Genomic DNA, 22865 nt, shown 5'->3' with positions numbered 1-22865 from the left:
CAAAGTCAAGGGCTTCTTTCTGATGGAAGAAGGAAAGTGTTCCTCTCCATGGCCCCGCAGAACCTTATTTTAAACAACTTCCTCCTCCTCCTCCTGCTCCTGCTCCTCTTCCTCCTCTTCCTCCTCCTCTACCTCTACTTCCTCTTCCTCCTCCTCCTCTTCTTCATTTTCTTCTTCTCCTCCTTCTTCTCTTTTAAAAAATAATTTACTTACTTTTATGATGTGTATATTGGTGCTTTGACTGCATGTATGTCTGTGTGAGGGTGGTAGGCAGTTGAGAGCTGCCATGTGAGTGCTGAGAATCCTGGGTCCTCTGGAAGAGCAGTCAGTGCTCTTAACTGCTGAGCCATCTCTTTAGCCTCCTTCTTCTTCTTTTCATGACAGGGTTTCTCTGTGTAGTCTTGACTGACCTGGACTTGCTTCATAGACCAGGCTGGCCTTGAACTCACAGTGATCTGGCTGCTTCTGCCTCCCTGAGTGCTAGGATTGAAGGCGTGCGCCACAGAACTCAGCTTACTTTGAACTTCTTAACATGTGTGTGTGTTTACCTGTCTTAGACCTAGATAGAGACTACAACTTTTCAATAGTGGCCTCTCAGAAGCATCTTGAAAGATGCCTGACATATTAGTCACTCAGTAGATAGAGACTGACCTGTGAGATGCCTGTCCCCTTTCTCCGCTTCCTTATCATGGCACAACTTGGAGCCACCTGCCAACACGCCTTCCACCATGGAGGGCTGAGTCCTTTTTCCTTTGAACAAACAGCAATGGTGTCTGACTTTTCAAATGAACATGGCTTGCTTTCCACTGATATTGCTACTGTGGAACTGAACCCGGGTCCTCTGGAAGAGCAGTCAGTGCTCTTAACCACTGAGCCATCTGTCCAGCCCCCTCCTTCTTCTTTTCTCTACAGGGTTTCTCTCTGTAGTCTTGACGGACCTGCACTTGCTTTGCAAAATTGAGGATATTTCAAGCTTTTGTGGTAACATTATTTTATGGTGTTTTTTAAAGGCAGCTGCTGGTTACCATGAAAGGGTTTGGAGCAAGGCGCCGGGGTTGGCTGCACTTGGGAATTCTCCACGCACTCTTTTCCCCTTTGGGTACGCAGGGCTGACGTACGTACAGAGGACTGATCTGCACTTCACCCACTCATTCTTCATTTTGCCTCTATGGACAGTTTCTGTTTTTAATCCCCTAGATTTATTTACTTATTTTTGTGTATGTTTGCGTGCCTCTGTGTATATGCACATGTGTGTGGATATGCCTGCAGAGGCCAGAAGAGCACATTGATGCCCCTCCCCAACATATGTCCTCAGTAATGGCAACAAGTGCTCCCATCCCATGTTGATGTAGAAACCTGAATTTCTGATTCCTGAATTAAGGTCCTTGGGGTTAGTGCATTACACTAGGGCCAACTGAGTATGCATGTGTGCATACATGTGTGTATGTATGTGTGTATGCATGCATGTACGTATGTGTGTTTTTACTTTTAAATTTTACCCCAGATTCTTGAGCAACAACTTCAGCAGATGAAAGCAACTTACCAGCTAAGCCAAGAGAAGTTAGAGTACAACTTCCAGGTGCTCAAGAAGCGAGATGAAGAGAGCACGGTAATCAAGTCCCAGCAGAAGAGGAAACTCAACCGGTGAGTGAGCAGGTGGGTGAGTGGGAGGGCGGGTGAGCGGGAGGGTGAGCGGGAGGGTGAGCGGGAGGGTGGGTGAGCAAGTGGGTGGGTGAGCGGGAGAGTGGGTGAGCGGGAGGGTGGGTGAGCGGGAGGGTGAGCGGGAGGGTGGGTGAGTGGGAGGGCGGGTGAGCGGGAGGGTGAGCGGGAGGGTGAGCGGGAGGGTGGGTGAGCAAGTGGGTGGGTGAGCGGGAGAGTGGGTGAGCGGGAGGGTGGGTGAGCGGGAGGGTGAGCGGGAGGGTGGGTGAGTGGGAGGGCGGGTGAGCGGGAGGGTGGGTGAGCAGGTGGGTGGGTGAGTGGGAGAGTGGGTGAGCGGGAGAGTGGGAGAGCGGGAGAGTGGGTGAGTGGGAGAGTGGGAGAGTGGGAGAGTGGGAGAGTGGGAGAGTGGGTGAGTGGGAGAGTGGGTGAGCAGGAGAGTGGGTGAGTGGGAGAGTGGGTGAGCGGGAGAGTGGGAGAGTGGGAGAGTGGGTGAGCGGGAGGGCGGGTGAGCGGGAGGGTGGGTGAGCGGGAGGGTGAGTGGGAGGGCGGGTGAGCGGGAGGGTGAGCGGGAGGGTGAGCGGGAGGGTGGGTGAGCAAGTGGGTGGGTGAGCGGGAGAGTGGGTGAGCGGGAGGGTGGGTGAGTGGGAGGGCGGGTGAGCGGGAGGGTGGGTGAGCAGGTGGGTGGGTGAGTGGGAGAGTGGGTGAGCGGGAGAGTGGGAGAGCGGGAGAGTGGGTGAGTGGGAGAGTGGGAGAGTGGGAGAGTGGGAGAGTGGGAGAGTGGGAGAGTGGGAGAGTGGGAGAGTGGGTGAGTGGGAGAGTGGGTGAGCAGGAGAGTGGGTGAGTGGGAGAGTGGGTGAGCGGGAGAGTGGGAGAGTGGGAGAGTGGGTGAGCGGGAGGGCGGGTGAGCGGGAGGGTGGGTGAGCGGGAGAGTGGGAGAGTGGGTGAGTGGGAGGGCGGGTGAGCGGGAGAGTGGGAGAGTGGGTGAGCGGGAGGGCGGGTGAGTGGGAGGGTGGGTGAGCAGCTGGGTGAGCGGGAGGGCGGGTGAGCAGGTGGGTGGGTGAGCAGATGGGTGGGTGAGCGGGAGAGTGGGTGAGCGGGAGAGTGGGTGAGCGGGAGGGTGGGTGAGTGGGAGAGTGGGTGAGCGGGAGAGTAGGTGAGTGGGAGGGCGGGTGAGTGGGAGGGTGAGTGAGCAGGTGGGTGGGTGAGTAGGTGGGTGGGTGAGTAGGTGGGTAGAGCAGGCGGGTGGGTGAGTAGGTGGGTAGAGCAGGCGGGTGGGTGAGTAGGTGGGTGGATGGGTGAGTAGGTGGGTAGAGCAGGCGGGTGGGTGAGTAGGTGGGTGGGTGGGTGAGTAGGTGGGTAGAGCAGGTGGGTAGGTGGGTAGAGCAGGTGGGTGGGTGAGTAGGTGGGTGGGTGGGTGAGTAGGTGGGTGGGTGGGTGAGTAGGTGGGTAGAGCAGGCGGGTGGGTGGGTGGGAAGAAGGTGGGTGGGTGAGTAGAGCAGCTTGCTCTCTCTCCCTTCTGTGCTGCCCCCAGGGATGGGTAAGAGCTTCTTTTCTCCAGAAGAGGGAGAGAAAATCAGGCGGGCAATCTTTGTCCCATTGGCTTAGCTGCCCCATTCTGCTTTCCTCTTTGCAATCAGCCTGCACGATGTCCTCAACAACATGAGAGCCAAATATACCAGGCAGATAAAGCAATTTCAAGAGGAGAACCAGACCCTGACCTCAGACTACAAAAGGCTCGTGTCGCAGTTCAAGGAGCTACAGAAAGCCATAAGGTGCCTGGGCATGGAGTCTTAGGACTGTCCTGGAGTCGGGTGATGGTTGGGAGGCAGAATTGGCAGAGGCACAGTAGACTTGAGATCACCAGCTCTTTTGGAGCCAGCCTGGGGTTCTGAGGACTCCCTCATGTGTCCTTTGTCTATTTTTATATCTTGCTGGGACAGCTGTATTTTATCCCATGCAGGGTCCTCATGCTGGGGATTTGAGATTCTTCCTCATGTTATTGTGCTATTTGACAAGTGGGGACACTGGGGCCAGGCCCTGGAGTCACAGCTGGTTGTGCTCAGCAACTTCTCTCTCTTCACAGGCACTTCACCATTATTGATGAGGAGAAGTTTCGGGAGATTTGGTTGATGAATGAAGAGGAGGCAAAAGGGCTGGTGCAAAGAGCCTTTGATGTGGACAGTGTCATCCACGCCCAGCACCTGGGGCTGCCCTGGAAGATGCCCGACTTCTGGTTCCTGAAGAATGTGGGGCCAATTTGCCCGCAGCAGCAGCGGAAGTCAGCCACACAAATCCTAGAAGAGCTGCTGTTACAGACAGGTGACTAGAAAGAGCCATCGAGACCTAGAGTGCCGGGGCCCTCTGAGAGCAAAGGCTAATGCACCCGAGTTACACAGGAACAACAGGAGATGCTCAGTCCTGAGCCAGTGGGAGGGTTCAGTGTGAGCTTGCAGCCAAGCTTGACATCGTGAGTTCAAAGCCTAGAACCCTCAAGACAGAAGGAGAGAACTGACTCCTGCAAGATGACCTCTGACCTCCACACACATGTGCCAACACATACAATAAATACAAACACATACTTTTATTTTATTTACTTATTCATTTATTTATTTGTCTGCGGTACCCAGCACCTCACTCATGTTAGGCATGCTCTGAAGTCACTGTTTCATCTACAGCCCTCAATTTATTTACAATCCTAGTGGAGATTATCTGATCCCAGCAAAAACTCTCTTCTTTTCCCACTCTGCCTGAATTCGCTCAAACAGCCCCCTGGCCATCACTGGACTTGCCCTGGGGATGACATGTGTTGTGGAATACATAGCCTTGTTCATTTGTCCTTGCTTTTTCTTTGTTGGAAAATTGTCAGGACAGACCACTACAAGGAGATACGCTGGGCTAAAGGGCCTTGGTTATCTTGTTGGATACATGGATGTTTTCATGTCCGTATTCTCAACAGTGTGTGCTATCTTAGATGCTCAGAATGTCTCATGTGGCCCAAGCTGGCCAGGAACTCTCTGTAGCCCAAGGCTGGCTTTGAACTCCTGATGCTCCTGCCTCTCCCTTCCCAGTTCTAGGACTCTGGGCATGGGCCAGCTTATAGCTATTATCTTAATCTTTGAGTTACAAGTAAGTCTTGGGTAATACATGATTAATATATGCATATATTTATTTGTGTGTGTACATGTGTCTGCATGTCCGCGAACTCCACAGCACATGTGTGGATCAGAGGACAACCTGCAGGAATTGGTCTTCTCCATCCACCATGTGGTCTCAGCGATCTTACTTAGGTTGTCAGGCTTGGTGACAAGCACCTTTTACCCACTGAGCCATCTTATCAGCCATTATACAGTGATTTTTAACTCCCACTTTCAGATTAAGAATTAATAGGGTGAACCATTTTTAATTTTTTAAAATTGTAGTTTCTCTCTCTCTCTTTTTTTTTTTTTTGGTATGTTTTTCTTTGTGGTTCTCCCCCTCCCTTAATTATAAAAAAATTATGTGAGTGTATGCTGCATGTGTGTGCCCGAGGAGGGCAGAAGGTGGTGTTGGCTCTCCTGGAGCTGGCGTTACAGGGGGTCGCAAACAGATGGATCTGGGTGCCAGGACCTGAACTCGGTTCCTCTGCAAGGTCAGTAAGCTCCTTTAACCTCGGGGCCGCCTCTCCATCCCCTCTTCTTAGTCTTAAGACAAGTTTTGGTTCCTGCTGTCAGTTCTTGTTCCTCTGTGTGGAGCCATTTTGTCCTTTGAGTTGACTGCTTCTAAGCTCTGTGGATTTCAAAATCCTGTAACCTGCTTCCAGGGCTGTCTCCAAAAGGCAAATACGTAGGTTCAAACTCTCCTCACACTTTTTGGCTCATGGTTGGATTCCAAGCACGAGGCCTCCAGGGACTTGAAGTGTGGGAAATCCATCATCCTTGGCTGGCTGAGGCCGTTCCGATTCTTCAGACGGTCTCTGATCCATCCCCAAGTCTGGTCCCCACATTGCAGGCTTTCTTCAACACTCAGACATGGCTGGCCACAGGGAGGCAGCAAGAGGCCCATTTGCACCCGGCTGCTGCTCCAGGTCTGTGAGGCCATGAACTCACCCTCTCTCCACCGTCCTTTCTTTGACCCACTTGTAGAAGATGAGGCCACGTCAGAAGACGAGTCTTACCTGGACCTGCCCAAGCAAGTTTCAGCAAAAACTACCAAAAAGATCCTGATGCTCCTGTGTGATGAGTCGGTAAGGCCTCTGCACCCATGTGGCCTGGAGCCAGGGGGGGCAGGCCTGCCCAGAGAAGGGCCTGGAGAAAGAGCCTGCAGGGGGCAGTGTTAGCAGAGGCCCGGCTGGCAAAGGCTGCGCCCACAGTGGACCAGTGAGGTGTACTCTGGATGAGTCTGTTAGACTCTGATCGCCAGAGTCTATTCCTGGAAGCCCGATTGAGAGCCAGAGTCCAGAGTCGATGTGAAAGCAAAAGGAATTTATTAAGCTGACGCGTCAGGGTCCACCATACTCCGGGGAGATGGAAGGACCCCATTCTGTAATGGCGGAGGGTTTAAATACCCTTACAGACGCAGACCTTAGTACAAACATGATTGGTTAGTTGACCTTTAAAATGATTGGTTACTAGTTATTTTATCTCTGAGGGGACAAGAGCTCAGCTTGGGACACCATGTACTGTCAGGTGCTTGGGACAGGTATGAGGATGTGTGTGTGTTTTTTTTTCCCCCTCGGGTAGTATACAACAGCCCTGAGACCATCTTGGAAAGTGGCCAGGTTTGGAGTCGCCAAGGTTGAAAAACAATTTTTCTATCTCTTCAAGTCTCCAACTCCTGAGAGCAGTGCTGGTTGACAGTGGCGCTTCCCTTCCACTAATCCGTCTGCCAGCTCTGCCACTCATGTGGCTGCACCAGCTGTGGCCTTTCTGCGGCTGTATCAGGTCTAAAATATCTGCACCATGTTGGCAAGGGTCGGGTCTAGAGTAACAGCATGTAGGAGCCGGCCCAGCTGGAGCCAGGCTGCTGCAGCCAGCCACTCATGGGTGTTTCTTAGATGCCAGCATCCTGAGGTCGCAGAATGAGCTAAAACACAGCTCAGCCTCAGTGGTCCTGGGACAGCCAAGGCAGTTTTCTTTGGTCACCGCTGAATCCCTCCTGCTGAAGGAGTCAGCTGGCAGGTCCTCGCTGTCATGTGCAGCTGGACAGCATGACCGCCTACCTCTCCTTGGGTCCCTTCCCCGGCTCCTTGGCTCAGCGTGGCTTCTCCTTACTCCGCCCCAGTCTGTGTCACACACCATGTACTGGGATGTGGCTCACTTTTCCAGACCCTGCTGTCCTCTCTCCAGTGTTTGCTCCCGTTTCCTGTAATTTCTTGGGTGTAGTGTGTGTGTGTGGGGGGGGATATGTATGCAGTGGGCACGAGGCTTAGTCCGGTTTAAAGTGCTCTGGAGACTCAGGTGTTTGCCCAGTGCCTTGTGGGTGAGGTGAGGGCAGTCTAAACCCGAGATGGGAGTTGACTTTGTCCCTGCTTCCTGAGACTGGCTTAGACGTTTCCAGAAGGCCTTCACTGAGGACCCCACTGCCCAAAAGCTCACTGTTAGAGAAGGCTCTGCTCTGTGATGTTGTCCCTGGAGAGTCACATGATGGAAGGGTTGCAGACCCTATATGCCTGGTTCCTGAAACCTGGCTCTGACTAGGGACGCCAACTTTCTTTCCTTCTCAGGGTTTCCTCATAGAGAGCAAACTGCTGAGCCTGCTTCTACCCCTGGAGAAGAGCGAATGCTATCTGCTGAGGCTGGACGCCATCTTCTCTGTGAGTCCCACTGGGTGGAGAGGGCATGGGGTGGGAGTCAGACGTTGCCTCAATGCGGAGACCACTCCAGTGTCCCAGACCTTCCCGGACTCCCCATCACTTCCTTCCTTCACCTTCAGATCGGTGTTGGCGTCACCATCTGTGTGGAGCCCTCCTGACTCTGGCCTTTGTCCCACTGTTCTGGTGGGTTCCAGATCACTGCATCTTCCTGGCTCTTGACCTGTTTTTAATTTAGGCTCCAGGGATGCTGAGGGGAGCACCAGGATCTCTGGTTCAGGGGAGCTGAGAGTCTGTGAGCACCCCGAGCTCATGGCCTGTTTGGTGAGGCATCTGAGCGGCCATCTTGTTTTCTCCTCAGGCCCTGGGGATTGAAAGTGAGGATGACCTGTACAAGCTGGTGAACTTCTTCCTTCAATACCGAACCCATCGTTTATTCTCCTCCCGGGTGAGATGGGCGACTGGGCAAAGGGGTTCATTTTGTTTCATTTCTCCAGAAGCTTCGCTGTGGGGTTGTGCCTATCTTTTCACTCTGCCTCAGTCTGGGACACATGCCCTGTGTTCCTGATGTGGCATACCCCTCTACCATATTTTCTCTTGTAGCTATTTGGGGAATATGGTGATGTGAGCATTGACACTGGGTGTGCGGAGAGTTGAGGCCGTCTATGCTGGGAATGGTAAATGGCATTGCATTGGCTTAGTTGCTATTGTTGTTGTTGTTTTCTATTTACAAAGGGCAGAATGGCAGGACAACGTATGGGATGTTGTTCTATATTTAGGTCCATGGGGCTCTTTTCCTGGTCTTTCTTCAAAGCCAGGCTTTAAGTACTATGAAATCCGAATAAACCACATTATACACATTTTCATCTATCACACTCTCCTAGGAAGCAGGGCTCACTTGCAGCACTGTGAATACTATGTTATAAGTAATTTCAGTATGAGATGCAAAGAGCAACTATTTTTGAGAATCATATTAAAAGTTACAAGATTTTAATTTAAAAATAAAAAAAATTGCTTTTAGTATTGTCAACCCCGGGGTGAGTTTTCTGACAGCCTTTAGAAAGAGGATGGCCAAGGGCTTGGGGTATGGTAGGGGTAGCTTGATTGGAAGGTACTTGCCTAGCACACATGACCATGGGTCTGATCCACAGGCCCACATAGAGTGCGCGGTGACGCAGGCAGCCCCGCATAGAGTGCGCGGTGACACAGGCAGCCCCGCATAGAGTGCGTGGTGATGCAGGCAGTCCTACAGTCTTATCCTGTGGGAGGAGGCAGGAAGATCTTAAAGCACACATGGCATCTGAGGAAAAGTATTCTCAGTTAATATTGCAGTTAAAGAGTAGGTTTTGTTTTGCTTTTTTAATATCTAAAGAGTCCACATGTGCCAATAAGAAAGAAAGGCCAACTGTACAAAGAGTGGGGCAGTCTCACCATATAGTTCAGGCTGCCTCAGACTCTTACACTCTCCCTCCCTGACCATCCCAAGTCTGGGGTTAAAAGTGTGCATCACCATACCTGGATTAGGACAGGCAACTTTTTTTTTTCTTTTGGGTTTTTGTGACAGGGTTTCTCTGTGTAGCCTCGGCTGTCCTGGAACATACTGTGTAGACCAGGCTGGCCTCAAACTCAGTCGCCCCTCACTCCCCCCAGTGCTGAGATTAAAGGCACATGACACCACCACTCAGCTAGTTCAGGTAGTGTTTAACATGTGATCAGCCTTTCCTGTAAGAGGAGCAACACAAGTGAGCCCTGCACACCTCCTTTCTGCCTGCTGGCAGTAAAACTCATGTCTGCTAATATATAATTAATGTGCTGTGTGCAGGTACACTCATAACCCGGGAGCATGTAATGGTTGTCTCCTTCAGCGAGGACACTTTGACAGCATCAGTCACTATATGTACTTTACAGTTCTCCTAGGAGTTTGTTCTATAGATAGATGTTAACATACTTGGCTCTCTTTTCCTTTTTCTCTTTCTCTATTTCTCTCTCTCTTTTTTATTTTTATTTTTATTTTTGAGATAGGGTCTTATGTAGCCCAGGCTGGTCTGAAATTCTGTGTAGCAGCGAAGGACTTTGCCCTCTCCTGCCATTACCTTCCCAAGTGGAGGGATTAAGGAATATTCCTGGATACTGTGCTTAATAGAGTTGAAACTATATGTTTATTATAGTTTTTCTTTTTTGTTGGGTTTTGTATGTGTGTGTGTGATTTGTTGTTTTTTTTGTTTTTGGGGTTTTTTTTTGGTTTGTTTGTTTGTTTGCTTTTGAGACAAGGTTTCTCTGTGTAGCCTTGGCTGTCCTGAACTTGCTTTGTAGACCAGACTGGCCTCGAACTCACAGGGATCCACCTGCCACCACACCAAGCCTATTACAGTTTTTTAATTGCAGCATTATTTGAAATAGAAGATTGGAAACTGCAATTGTCCATGTTTAAGGAACGTATTTAATAATTCATGATGTACTCACGTAATGGAACAGGAAGAAGACTACTTAAATTTAAAAATTACAGCAGGATTAATTTTATATTATGTATGAGCCAAAGGGGTGGTTATAGCATTGGAGCATGTGGCTATCAATACAGTGCCATCTTCGAGCAGGATTTAGTGATGGAATGCAGTCCTCCTTGCAGAGCCTGCCCCTTCCTGCTCACTTACCTCCTGTGTTTATGTAACTGTGTCTGGCAGGAGCCTGGGGGCAGGAGCTGATGCAGAGGCCATGGAGGGGTGCTGCTTACTGCCTTGCTCCTCATGGCTTAAACAGTCTGCATTCTTATAGAACCTGAGACCGCCAGACCGGCATGGCGCAACCCACAGCAGCCTAGGCCCTCCCCTATTGATTACTACTTGAGAAAATGCCCCACAGTTGCATCTCATGGAAGCATTTCCTCAACCGAGGCTCCTTTCTCTTTGATGACTCCAGCTTCTGTCAAGTTGATACAAAACCAGCCAGTGCAGCGTCCAGCTACACGTTTTCTGGAAACTTTGCTCTGACTCCTTACCCCGCTGCCCCTCTTTGGCTGTTTGGGTCTTTCCAGCCCACAGTTAACCCTACACCTCTCTGCAGTTCAGCGGCGGTTCATCAGCACACCACACCAACACGGCGCGCACAAGCCTGATGTCAGCGCAGGAACGCTCGAGCATGGTGTCCCAGGTAGACAGGAGGAGCGTGGGGTCCCAGGTAGACAGAAGAAGCATGCTGTCCCAGGTAGACAGGAGGAGCATGGTGTCCAAGTCAGAGCTGGAGTCCCCAGAGCAGGAGGTCCTGCAGGGTGACAACGCGAGCCTTGTGGGCAGGGAGAAGGAGCACCTGTCTTCATCCAGGTTCGTCCACCCCAACGATGTCCTCAAGATTCTGGAGGCCTTTGTCATGGGGCTGAAGAAGCCCAGGTATGCAATGGCACAGTGGTGACGGAGGGATTGCCTGAGGTACAGGGGCTGGGAGCTGGGAGGCAATCAGTGGAGAGTGAATGGAGAAGGGGCTGCACACACGCATGTGAACACATACACACATAGACCCCCCACATACACACATGAACACACACACACACACACACAGACACAACACATATACACCCATGCACACACATCCATGCATACACACACACACAAATGTGGCTGGCATTGCCTAGGGCACTAAGGGGCCAGGTAGGAACAGGCACCATTACTTTTGACTTCCAGGGACGCTCGGCCAGTACTGAGAGTGAAGAAAGATACGCGAGATAACTCAAAGGACACCGAGTATTGGGCATCCCTGGCCACGGTTATCCCCTTCTCCAAGCAGAACCTCTGGGATGCACTGTACAAGGCCTTGGAGAAATACTAGTGAGCATCAGGGCTCGGAAGAACAGGAGGGGGTGGTCTCCTGTGCTCACACACTCTGAGGGGGTGGGTGGTGTCGGGTGGTATCAGGCAGTGGGTAGTGGTGGGCACTGGTCCCACCCTCCTTGTCTGTCCCTGATAGTCTGGGAGGAAGGGAAATGTCCCGGGTCTTCTGCTCCTTGCAGCCAGAGCAGAAACACGCCATGGACCTGGCTTCTTCAGTGGAGAATGGAAGACTGAGTTGGCCTCTAACTTGCTTCTTATATCCTCCTTCCAGCCTTGTGCTGACCCAGAGGGCCAAGCTGCTGATGGAGAACGAATCGCTGGAGCAGCAGAACGCTGAGATGCAGTCTCTGCTGCAGCAGTACCTGCAGGCCAAGGTGGGTGCTGGGATGCGGGGCCGAGTAAGATCAGAAACCGTCCCTCAGGAGGACACAGTTGCTGGGTATTGCCTGCAGTCCTGTCTAGGCCCAAAAGACTGTGCCTCTGTCCCGTGGTGTCATGGCTTTGGTGTCACTCCATTGTGATCACCCTTTTGGTTTTTAAATTTTGTTTTAATTGTTTGAGCTAATGCATTAGGTAGCCCATGCTGGCCTCCAACTCTGTATGTAGCCAAGGATGATCCTGCTTTCACCCGGGAGAGCTGGGGTTACAGGCATGAACTGCCGCACCCTTTGTGTGTGGTGCTAGGGATTTTGTACATCTTAGGCAGGTACTCTACAAACTGAGCTACATCTGGGTCTCCCCCTCTCCCGTTCTCTTGAGAGGCTTGCACGTTGTAGTTGAAGCTTAGTTTTCCAAGTGCTCAAGTGACAAGCATGAGCTACAATGCCAAGCTGTAGAATCATTAATTTTTTTTTTTTTGTGTGTGTGTGTGTGTGTATGAGAGAGAGAGAGAGAGAGAGAGAGAGAGAGAGAGAGAGAGAGAGAGAGAGAGAGAGAGAGAGAGAGCACACATGGGGCCATCAGAGGACAGCTTTTTAGGAGATAGTTTTCTCCTTCCGCCATGTGGGTCCCAGAGATAGGACTAAGATGGCAGGCTATATGGCAAGTATGTTTCCTGCTGACCAACTTCGCTGGCTCAGAATACAAGGCAGCATCTCTCTACATAGCCCTGGCTGTTCTGGAACTCACTATGTTGACCAGGCTAGCCTCAAACTCACAGAGATCCACCTACCTCTGCCTCTGGAGTATTGGGATTAACGGCATACTCCACCATGCTGGTGCGGAATTATTCTGTTTAAGAGGAGTACCAAGGCCAGAAGCAGTTTCCAGGTTCCAGGCTCCACCGGCCTTTTTGTGTTATCTTCAGTCCTAACAACCTGCCGGGGAGCTAGACAGAAACTCTCCTCCCTGGTTCACAAAGAGAAGCAAGCTTGGTGAGGCTCCGGAGCACTGAGCTTCTTCCCCTCTGCCAGACTGCCTTCCCAGGATATGACCAACCATCCCCGTGAGCGGAGAGGAGATTCTGAGGTGTCCCCTCCAGTGATAACTAACTCCTTCTCATGGACCAGCTAGAGGAGGAAGGAAAAGTCCTTGTGACCTGGCTGCACACGCTCTGTGGCCATGGTGGGATGTTTCAGGGTGGTGCTGAGTCCTAGGCCAATAGATCATGACACTCAAGTCAGACAGGAAGTCCTCACGTTGTCCTCCAGGCCCCTGAGGAAATGCTGGCAGGGACTGGGACTCTTGAGAGAGCCAGGGTTTGCGTGTGAGCTCCCGAAGAAGGCAAGAAAACCACCTCTGCTTTTAATTTCCAGATAAATTCCGAACTGCAGATTCCTCCAACTCAGGGCTTCCGGATGCCCACAAAATAGAGACGCATCTGCAAAGCCTGGTGTCAAAGAGCCCACACTGTCACCCAAGAACCGGGGCCCACCCAGTTTCTCCTGAGCTGTATCCTCTGTCTGCCAAAATAAGGCAGCTGTGGTCCCCACCACCCTAATAAAGTCGTTGAAAGCGGAGGCTGAACACCTTTAAAGAGGCTTAGTCTACACGGACAGGAGTCCCCTGCCCTGAGTGGCATTAGGGAGCTTTGTCCCTGGGCTCAGACTACTGGTGAGACTCTATTTTCCCTTGGGAAAATGCTGGTCTCTATGGGTGGAGGCCGATGGGGGTGGGGCAGGGCATGGGAAGTGGGTCATATGCCTTCACACTGTCCCCAAACTGAGGATGTTCTCTGTGTTCTGGGGCCTCTGTGTCCATCGTGGTGTGCCCTCTGACCTGTGGAGGTAGGATCTTCCATGGCAGCCTGAGCTGGCAGCCTTATGGCTGAGGCCCATCTTAAATGCCGCTCCGCAAGAGGCTACCCACAAGAGTTTTACCATCCCCTCACAAATCCTTCCCTCTTGTGCTCCACTTCTGTCTCAAGGTTTGATTTATTTTATTAAGAGGGGAAAAAAAAATCACACTCAGGAAAGGAATGTCACCCAGCAGATTCACAGAGGAAGAACGGCAACAGTACGGCTGCCAGCAGGCAGGACAGGGCTGCCTTCAGGGTGGCTAGGACATCATGTTCACACTTGGAGCTTTCGTACTAGCTGGTACACACTGGCCTGGGCAGAGGAAACCCTTGGAAGTGGTAGGAAGCCTAAGGCTAAGCCAGGGAGGGGAAAGGAGGAGTCAAGAGGAGAGCATGCGCAGGAGCAGCTGGCTGCTGCTCCCTCCTTTAGGCGGCCCTGCAGAGAGGTGTGTCGCCTCTGCTGGCATTTCTGCATCTTTCCACTTGTTCCCACTGATCAAAGTCTCATGCTCCTTGGTTCATTTCATTGGAGCCTTAACCTAAGACTCGGAAAGCCCGAGGGGAGGGTTGGGCCACTGCCACTCTTAGAGCTGGGCAGAGGAGCGTGGTACCTTAGAAAGTGGGGCAAGAGGGTATTTGGTTTTGGACGCCACCCGATTCTCACTGTTCCCCAAACCCCAGGCAGGACTGAGACAAGATCAGGCAGGCAGCAGTTTGGGTGTGGAGTGGGGATGGCAGGCCAGCCAGCAGGTGTACTGCTCAAGGCTGGCAAGGGCAGGAAGGCCCCTCAGGGAGTTGGGAGAGAGTCCAGGCAAGGGAAGGCAAACGCAACAGGGCCTGGAGGGATGATGGGGTGGGGCATGGCGGCAGCGGGGATGCTTCATGCCCCTAGGAGCTTCTTGACCATGTAGCCCGGGAGGCTGTAGAGGAAGAGGCCCAACATGAGCAGCCCAAGCAACGCCAGCACAATCTTGATGATAAGCCACTTGTACCGGGTGCAGATGAGGTACTTGATAGATTTGAGCGGGTTCAGGAACCAGACGAAGGCTGTGTCCGGCCGGCTAGGGTGGGGAAAAGATGGGAGGGGCCATTTAGACCGCGGGCACGAGCCACCCACACAGGAGACAGTATCTAGGATCAGATTGCTAGCTTCTAAACCTCATCTTCTCTGTGAGACCTCTGCTGCCCCAGCTCTGCCCTGAGCCTAGGTGACAGCTTTCTTGGAGACAGGCCTCAACCTGAGTGCTTGAAGTGGTGAACCCAAGGCTTCCTGTGTGCTGGGAAAGCATCCCACCCACGGAGCTACATCCCTAGCCCTCAAACTGTCCCTGCTTCATAAGCCCAAAGGTCTGTCCGCAGCAAGCATCTGAGCAGCTTTGAGTGGCATGCCCCACGCTGAGCAACTCGCCCGCCATCGCCATCGGGGCGCTGTCCTGCTCTGCCTTCTGCAGAGTTCCTTGTTAAGGTCCCCTTGTCAGCCTCTACTGTCTGCTGTTTGTGTCACAAGATCAGCAGGGTCCACAAAGTGCCGCAGTATAAAATTAAAGTGTTGGATATACTCTGGCGTGTGCGCACAGGCATGCCAGCAGGCACACCTGTGACCACACACGGAGGCCGGAAGAGGACACAGGGGGTCCTGCTGTATCACTCTCCTTAAGCTAGGGTCTCCTTAAGCTACTGATCTGGAGCTAGTCGGTCAGCCAGGAAGCCTCAGAAATCCTCCTGTGTTTGCCCCCAACAGAGCTGGGGTTACATGCCCAGGTGCAGCCACACCCTAGCTTTTTTTTTTTTTTTTGAGTTCTAGAGATTAGAACTCAGGCCACTTAGGTCCTCATGCTTATGTTGCATGCACTCTTAACTACTCAGCCAACCCCCAACCCCACCCCTCAGCCTCTGGATATACTTTTTCAACAGCTGCGCCATCATCTCTCAGAGGCTGTGGTCCCATACCCCCATTGTAAGTGGGGCAACAGCGCAGGCGTGTGGGGCCCAGATGCCTACATTTCTCTCCCTAGCTCTTGTGGGCTCCTTTGAGCCTCAGTTTCTCCATTCGTAGGATGGCTTAATAGGAATCCCTGCTTCCTGGACTCAGGGACCCAGTGAAGTGAGAACGTTCTAAGGTGAATCTCAGAGCCTGCAGGGACATGGTCTTTAGCTGATGTCAGCTTGAATGTTGTCCCTGGTGGGACAACTAACTGTCCCAGGGGTAGGCCTCTCACACAAGGAGGGACCGTCTCAGAACAGGCTGGCTAACCCTAGCCAAACCCTGGCCCTTGCCCATGTCTCAAGCTCCTCCTGTCCATGAAACTGGAGTAGAGGCCAAAAAGAATGTTACTGTAGCTGGTGGACATTGGACTGGCTGTTTGGTACCTAAGCTAGAGATCCAGTGTCATGCAGTCTGGTGACCTTGGATAAGCTGCATCACCTTTCAGGCACAATAATATAAAAATATAAAACATCCATTTCTGGTTCTGAGGGTATGCTTAGATTTCAGAGGTTTGAAAGTTGCATGTTTTATGTGGATGCGTACATGTGCCTATGTTGGTCTGTGTATGCTTGTGTGTGTGTGTGTGTGTGTGTGTGTGTGTATGTGTGCTTCTGCATGCATGTGCTCTCTGCGCATGCATATGAACTTGCACGTGTGTTTATGTGCTTTGGGTGTGTCCCGCATGCTGATCAGCCCTTGTCCAGAGGCAGAAGGAAGAAGTACCAGGCCCAGGAGGCTGCAGGGCTCAGGCCCCGAGGATCTTCTTGGCTAGGTAGCCTGGCAGAGAGTAGAGGAACAAGGCAAGGAGCAGCAGCAGCAGCAGGAGCAGCAGCAGTTTGAGGAGCAGCCAGCGGTAGGTATGCCACAGGAAGTAGCGGGCAGACTTGAGAGGGTTCAAGAACCAGATGAAGCTTGTGTCGGGCCGACTGGAGCATCAGGAAGGACAGCAGAGAACAGGGAAAGGACAGGAGGTGGGAACGGGCTTGTTAAGAGGCATCCACTGATGGGCAAGCCCACCTGGGCCAAGCAGGAGAGGTTCTGGTACCTGCTGGGCCACCAAGTCTGGCCATCTTTGGAGCGGTTGCCCTTGTCAAAAACTAGGAAGAACCCGTATCACTGCTGGACTCAGGGTGGGGGCGTGGGTGGGGCTCGGGCTTGCTGGGAAAGGACCAGCGTTCTTTGCAGACAGCCCTTCCTTTGGTTCAGAGGGAAGAGGTAGGCTTTAGTGTTGAAGAAAGGGACCTCCTGGTGATGTGGCTGTGGCCCAGGAGGGGACAACGTAGGTGCCTGGGAGTAGGATGAAGAAGGCCCTCTTCTCTTTTCTGCCCCCATGAAGTAGTGTGACTGGGGGTCTAGGTAGCCGGCACTCACTTGGGTTTTTCTAGGGGGTCAGGTTCGTTGCGGGCCAAGCCCACTGGATTCTTCTCGGCCTCCTCTGCTGTTAGTAAGTGTAGCTCCGCCTCCACTTTGCCCTGAGGAAAGGAGAGTTCCAGAGCTTGGACCACAGAGCTCGATATCCCAGTGTGGTCCAGCCTGGCTCCTACAGGCCCTCTTCTGAGCAGGAAGTGGTACCCACCGTGAGCTCAAACTCATCGTTCTCATTACGGGCCAGGAGGGGCCACCAGCCTTTGACGCGCTTCTGTTTGAAGATGGAAACCAGGGGCACGTCCACCTCTCCGGTGGCCATCTCCATGGTGCACTGCTTGGCTGTCTTAGCGCCCCTCGGGAACCGGTTCAGGTCCAGCTCGATGGCCCCTGCAGCAATATGGGAGTCAGTTTCGAGGCAGGGGTGGGGTGGGGTGGGGGTGCTGCCCCGCCTCCTTCCTTTCCACTCTGTTTTGCTAAGGTCCTTTCTCAGCTTAGCGTCTCTAGGCATCTGCCACCTTCATCCTGGCTGCTGTGAATCTACCAACAACACTGCACCAAAACCAGGCTTGCAGATGCAGATAGAGTTTTGTGCAGTCTGAGACTCAGGGAACTCTGCCTCCTTAGGGACCTGGCTGACTTTCCTTCAGCATTTATCCTGACTCCCCGGTGTGCCCAGTGCGCCTTGATGCGCCAGTTACAGCCCTGAGAAGTAACTGGGCAGAGCCTTGGAGAGGGAAGATCCCCATTTGGTGTCTCTGGCTCTGAGGACCAGGTAGATTCCCCTCCCATGGTCTCAGCCTGCCCACCCCTGCCCATCAGTTGTGGGCCCTAAGCTTCGATCGGCTCTGCACCCAGGAAATCGTCAGCAGAGAAGTGGTCAGCATCCCAGATCTGCAGGGTGAGCCGCGCAGGGATCTTGTACTCCGTCTCATCCCAGGAGAACATGGACTCCTTCTTAGACATAACGATCTTCTCTTCGGCCGCCAGGTAGTCGAAGGGGAACAGGTAACGCCAGTTGAAGTTGCCCTCGCCCGTGAGGGAGTGGTAGTGGACATCTGTGTCCTGTTTGTCCTCCTGCTGGCCCTTCAGCCACCTGCTGGGAGTCACCTGTTCCAGCTCCGTGGCCAATACCCCCAAGGGCTCCTCTCCCCACCCCAGGACCCCCCCTTATCCATTCTCCCAGGAAGATGGGCAGGCCCAACTCAGCCTCTCCCAGGGCGGTGACTGTCACCCACCCCCGCACAAAAATGTCACTGGACTTCTCTCCCGTGAAGAAATCGTCGTCTTCTAGGACCACCTCGTCTGTGTTCCACACGATGACCCGAAGCTCATACCTGGACAGGAACAGGGAGGCCCATCAGCAGCGCAGGGGTAGGGCTTGTCCCAGGGCCTGGGGCCAGGTCAGGCCTGGGGTCTCCAGTGTCTTGTTGAGAGAAGCCTTTCCACCCGGGGTGAGGGGGGGCCTTGAGTAGCCTGGGAGAGTTGGGGGGGCACTCGAGAAAGGTTTCTGTCCAGCAGGGGGCCTGGTGGGCTGGATCTCAGCCAAGCACAGGCTGCCTTGGTGAGGGGAAACCAGTCAGTCTGGAGCAGACAACCAAGCACACTCTTGGGCTAGGCTAAGAATGGGGAGGAAGGAGAGGAGTGCGAGCTGCTGAGGTGGCAGCACTGAAGCGTGGAGCATGTTTCTGTCGGTGTGTCTCCAGGGACTGCAGCTTTGTTCTATTTCTAAGAAGTTTCTGGTTGAGCCCTTGGTGGAAAGCCATGAACTCTGGGTTCACTTATGTCCTTGTCCTGAAGGAGTATTTCCCCTTTGACTTTTAGTTGTAGTTACAAACGAAGTAGTTGTATTTCAACCATTATGTGTAGGGTCAAGTCACCCACTAAAAGACGGGTGGGAATGTGGTTGCCTGGAACAGAGTTGGATCAGCCCTTCATGGAAAAAGCCTGGAACAGCAAGCTAACAGCCCCAGGAGAGGTTGTTCCAGGCAGAGCTGGCTGCACCATTGGCTGTGGTCTGAGTGAAATGGAAATACTGCCCCCATCACTGGTTAAAAATCAACAAGAAATGGTTTAGGCCTCTGACTCAGTGGTAGAGTGTTTGCCTAGTGTGCATGAGGCCCAGCTTCAATGACTAAGAAACTAAAGATGGCAACACCAGTGCTTGAAAACAAAAAAAACAGACAGCTTTGTCTGCCCGGAGAGCTGGCCCCAAATCCAGGCATCAATGATGTACAAGCAGCAGTGACCATCCTGCCACCTTCATTCAGGAGACACTAAGCTCCAGGGACCAAGGCCACTAGGTGAGGCAGGTGGCTCAGCTCCAGATTGGCGGCCCCTTTCCCCACCACCTCTGATCTTTTGCAGGCACCTCACTTGGAAGAAAGGAGGGTAAAATGGAGTGATGGTGGGGTTCAGAGCAGGCCCTGATGGGTTCCCCTTCACTGTGCCTCTAGGAATGCATGTGGGTGTGCGTGTGAGAGCTGTGTGAGTGCAGGCGTGTGCGGGGAGTGGATCCGTTTTTGTGAGCGGGCTAGCATGTGCAGAAAGGGTGCTGGGGTGAGGAGTGCTGGGGTGAGGGTCATCTCATTCACTGTGGGCAGAGACAGTGGTGCCCACCTAGAGCCAGATCCTGGAGCCCACAGGATGGTCTGTTTCTCCCCCCAGCCCCCAGAATGGCCTGGCCACACCCGAGGCTCTGGAAACAGGGAGGAAGGCAGGCCACCTTCCACCGCAGGAAGGTCTAGGCTGTAGTGGAAAGTAGGTGAGGTGGGGTGAGGGGACAGGGCCCAAGCAGCTCACTTCTTGGGTTTCCTGGGGGAGATATCCAGAGGCGTCCCAGGGGCTGGCATGTCCATGGGAAACATGTCCACCCACAGCTCCAGGCGGCCCTGAGAAATAGAGGGGCGTGGCCGAGGTCTGAGTGACCTACTCCCTTTGCTCAAGGAGGTCCACTCTCCTGGCCTATCCAAAGCCGTATGCCATCAGCTTCCAGTTTTGGGTGCCAGGACATCTTATGTCACCAATAGGCAGTGACAGCTTCTGGTGAAGCCAGCTCCCTCATGTGATTCTCCAAATCACACTTGCTATTCAAGTTGGCCTCGGTGGGGAGGTGTGCGGGAATACGGCCAGGACACAGGGAATATCGGGAGCCGCGTTTCTACCCTTCTGATCCCAGGGTGAGGATGTCTAGCCCCAGATCCCAGCCACATGTCCATCACCTGCTCAATGCCTGGCTTGTCAGGGTTGAGCAGCGGCCTGGTCTCCACGTGTTCGGGTACAAGGCGGCAGCCCACCCGGGGGATGTCTTCCCAGTGTCTCAGAGCAGACAACGCCACGTGCTCATCCGTGGGCTTCCTCTGACCTGTGGATGCCAGTGGGTCAGGCGCATACAGCTGGCCTTTCCAGAACCAGGGGGACCTCTGCTGGGGCCAGGGGCTCAGGATCACAAGTCCCTGAGTCGTGACCTGCCTACCTTCCCTTTGTCTTATTGCTGGGGAGGGGGGAGGGGCGAGCAGACACAGAAGGCGGCCAAGGTCTCAGCTGCACCACAAGGCCCAGAGAGACCTATGACCTTGGCTCACTAGGCATGGGAAGGAGTGAGGATGGCTAGGGGTGGGGCTTTGAGCCAGAGAGACCTAGGCTCACACCATTCATTACGCTGCCTCAGGAAGAGACACGTGACCTTGGGCAAGTCACCAAACTGGAACTTGTCGGGTCTCAGTTTGCTCATCTGTAGAATGGGGTGTTTTCCTGGCCGACGGAGATGAATGGGGGTGAGGAGCAGTGGCGTGTGGGTAAGTGTGGTACAGGAGAGGGTGTCAGGGCAGTGGCTGGGGACGTCCCCCGTGGAGAAGTGTGGCTCCAAACGGCCTCTGAAGCCCCCGAAGTGGGGCCAGTCAGCTGCTCTCAAAGCCCTTTACCGTTCTCATCCTCTATCTCTGAAGGCCCCGTGAAGACACGATTGGCGACCTTCACTCTCCCATGAGGGCCGAAGTGGGGGCCGTCCACTTTGCCCTCTTTGCAGAGACGAGTCAGGATCTGGCTGGGCTTCATGGGGTCCCTCCAGATATTGTAGCCATGTCTGTGGGTGGGCGGAGACACACGGGCGGGAAGCAGCTCAGCCTGGGTCATCCCGGGTGGCAGCTCGTTCTGGCCAGTTCTCCACAACTGGCCGTTGCCTACATCAGCAATAGGCCTCCTGAGGCCCCAGGTTCACCCAAGACACCAGGGCTGCTGGGGGTCCTGAGGCCCCAGGTTCACCCAAGACACCAGGGCTGCTGAGGGGCTGATCCTTCTACCTTGCCTATGGCTTTGGACATCCAGCGCTCCCCAACCAACTACCTACCCATCATCCCTCAAGGGCTCTTGTGAGGCATCGTGTTACCAGAGAGGGAAAGGACTCGACCAAGGTCACCCAGCCTGTAAGTGGCAGAGGCCGTCCCAGATCCCCTGAGGACTTTAAACCACTGCCCTGTCCTGTTCCTTTCTTCCTTCCTCATCTGTCTCCTCTGTCCTGGAATCCCTTCCTTACCCTGGTTGGGAGCACCCACGCCCAGTCCCTGAAGCTGTGCTGAACATACAGGGGGAAGGGTGTACCCCTTCAGAAATCATAGCATGTTTGCCTTCCCAGACTACCACACTCTCGAGTCTTGTCTCAGTGTTAGGATGCGGCAGACCTCCAGCCCCTTCCCCGGTTCCCTGCCCTCAGCCTGTCCCCAGCCCCTCCCAGCTACCGGCCCCACTCTGTCCTCGCACATGGAATAGGTCTGCGCGATGCCGCAGGTGGCGCGGTGCTTGCTGTAGAAGCGGTTTTCCAAGTCGATCTTGGTTTCTCCAATGAGGTCGTCGGTGCCCACCAGGTCCCAGTCGTACACGGCCACTGTCAGCATGGACTCCATGGGGAAGGAGGCCTCGATGTCAAAGGACCTGGGGGGGTGGTGGTACGGAAGGGGGGGGTCGCAGGTTGAGATGAGGTGGTGGGGACCGGACTGCGACTTAAAGTGGGCAGAGAGGGCACTGCGGGGGGCCTTACTTCCCAAAGACGGGGTTGAGCTGCTTGGAGATGTAGTTCTCTTTGTCTCGGATGTCAGTCTTGCCCAACTTGATGGCGATATAGGGGTCGGCTTTGCCATTGATGTCGGCCGGGTGCAGGTCCGTGGCCTGGGCAGGGTAAGCGTTGCCTAAGCAGACTCTTGGGTGCCCTTGCTCTCTTCCCGAGGGCCCCATGATGTTGAGAAGTGGGAACAGGGGCACTGGGTTAGAGACAGAAGTCTCACTGTGTGGCACTAGGGAAGCTGCTGCCTCCTGTTGCTGGGACTGGATGTCCCCTCTAGAAATACGGGAACTAGACCAATGGACCCTTCTACTGTCTGGAGGCAGTCTTCCAGGGGGAGGCCTGGGGGCGTCCAGGGAGGGCACTGAAGGGAGCCTTACCCGGACCACATAGACTCGGACCAGCACGTTAATGGGGTCGTTGCTTGGGATGCCCTGGAACATGCCATAGGTGGGGTCATAGCCAGCTTCTCGAGATACATCCTCTGGGAGGGGCACTTTGTACACACAGAGGGAACCCTGGAGCAAGGCATGGGGTGGGGGAGGGGATCAGGCCGCAGGTTCATCTGGACAGGGGCAACTAGCCAAAAGCATGGGTCCATCTTGTGACAAGGCCTTAACACTTCAGTTTCTGGATCGTAGAAGGTACAGGGGTTCTAGAGGGCAGTGGTGGAGGATATATAAAACTGGGGTTGTGGGGGGATCAACAACCAGGCCGTGCTCCTAGCCTGACCTTGAAGCGGCCCACGATGCGTTCCTCCTCAGTGGAACCGTCTTCATCGTCCCCGGTCTTGCCCCGTAGCAGGTTGAAGGTGTGCAGCCAGTCCTCAAAGTTGTCGAACTCCGACTCCAGCTCTTTGGGGTACACCTGGACAGGACAGGCTGTCAGGTGGCATGCCAGCATCCTGCCCCACCCGGTGCCTCTCACCCCACATCCGGGCGGGACCTCCTTCC

The 22865-nt window shown here is 53.7% G+C and overlaps 2 protein-coding genes across 4 annotated transcripts in view; one reads left to right on the top strand and one right to left on the bottom strand.

Moving 5' to 3' along the window:
* DRC1 (dynein regulatory complex subunit 1) overlaps positions 1 to 13226 on the top strand; it is a 35640-nt gene extending 22414 nt beyond the window's left edge. The window contains exons 8-17 of one of the 2 annotated variants that reach the window (XR_014780909.1): positions 1505 to 1644; positions 3297 to 3431; positions 3743 to 3978; positions 5781 to 5881; positions 7361 to 7450; positions 7809 to 7895; positions 10508 to 10594; positions 10765 to 10830; positions 11122 to 11265; positions 11540 to 11642. Coding sequence is in view for 1 of the 2 variants with exons in the window: in XM_084791722.1 (XP_084647848.1) it covers positions 1505 to 1644; positions 3297 to 3431; positions 3743 to 3978; positions 5781 to 5881; positions 7361 to 7450; positions 7809 to 7895; positions 10508 to 10830; positions 11122 to 11265; positions 11540 to 11642; positions 13023 to 13079 (1416 nt within the window). In the remaining variant the exon portion in view is untranslated. Of the gene's footprint in view, positions 1 to 1504; positions 1645 to 3296; positions 3432 to 3742; positions 3979 to 5780; positions 5882 to 7360; positions 7451 to 7808; positions 7896 to 10507; positions 10831 to 11121; positions 11266 to 11539; positions 11643 to 13022 lie in introns of those variants that run through there. The other variant, XM_084791722.1, reaches the window with a different exon arrangement.
* Positions 13227 to 13561: 335 nt separating this feature from the next.
* OTOF (otoferlin) overlaps positions 13562 to 22865 on the bottom strand; it is a 98828-nt gene continuing 89524 nt past the window's right edge. Inside the window, exons 35-46 of one of the 2 annotated variants that reach the window (XM_084791721.1) lie at positions 22645 to 22779; positions 22293 to 22430; positions 21892 to 22019; positions 21615 to 21785; positions 20780 to 20940; positions 20078 to 20220; positions 19659 to 19747; positions 18095 to 18193; positions 17711 to 17952; positions 17068 to 17246; positions 16863 to 16963; positions 13562 to 14565 (exon numbers count right to left, since the gene is read on the bottom strand). In XM_084791721.1, coding sequence (XP_084647847.1) covers positions 14385 to 14565; positions 16863 to 16963; positions 17068 to 17246; positions 17711 to 17952; positions 18095 to 18193; positions 19659 to 19747; positions 20078 to 20220; positions 20780 to 20940; positions 21615 to 21785; positions 21892 to 22019; positions 22293 to 22430; positions 22645 to 22779 — 1767 coding nt within the window. In that variant the 3' untranslated portion in view covers positions 13562 to 14384. The remainder of the gene's footprint in view (positions 14566 to 16862; positions 16964 to 17067; positions 17247 to 17710; positions 17953 to 18094; positions 18194 to 19658; positions 19748 to 20077; positions 20221 to 20779; positions 20941 to 21614; positions 21786 to 21891; positions 22020 to 22292; positions 22431 to 22644; positions 22780 to 22865) is intronic. The other variant, XM_084791720.1, reaches the window with a different exon arrangement.

Source organism: Acomys minous (assembly GCF_964271855.1).
Source record: "Acomys minous genome assembly, chromosome: 8".
Lineage (NCBI taxonomy): Eukaryota > Metazoa > Chordata > Mammalia > Rodentia > Muridae > Acomys > Acomys minous.
The sequence above is the reverse complement of the archived record's forward strand: the minus strand, read 5'-3'. Positions and strand labels throughout refer to the sequence as shown.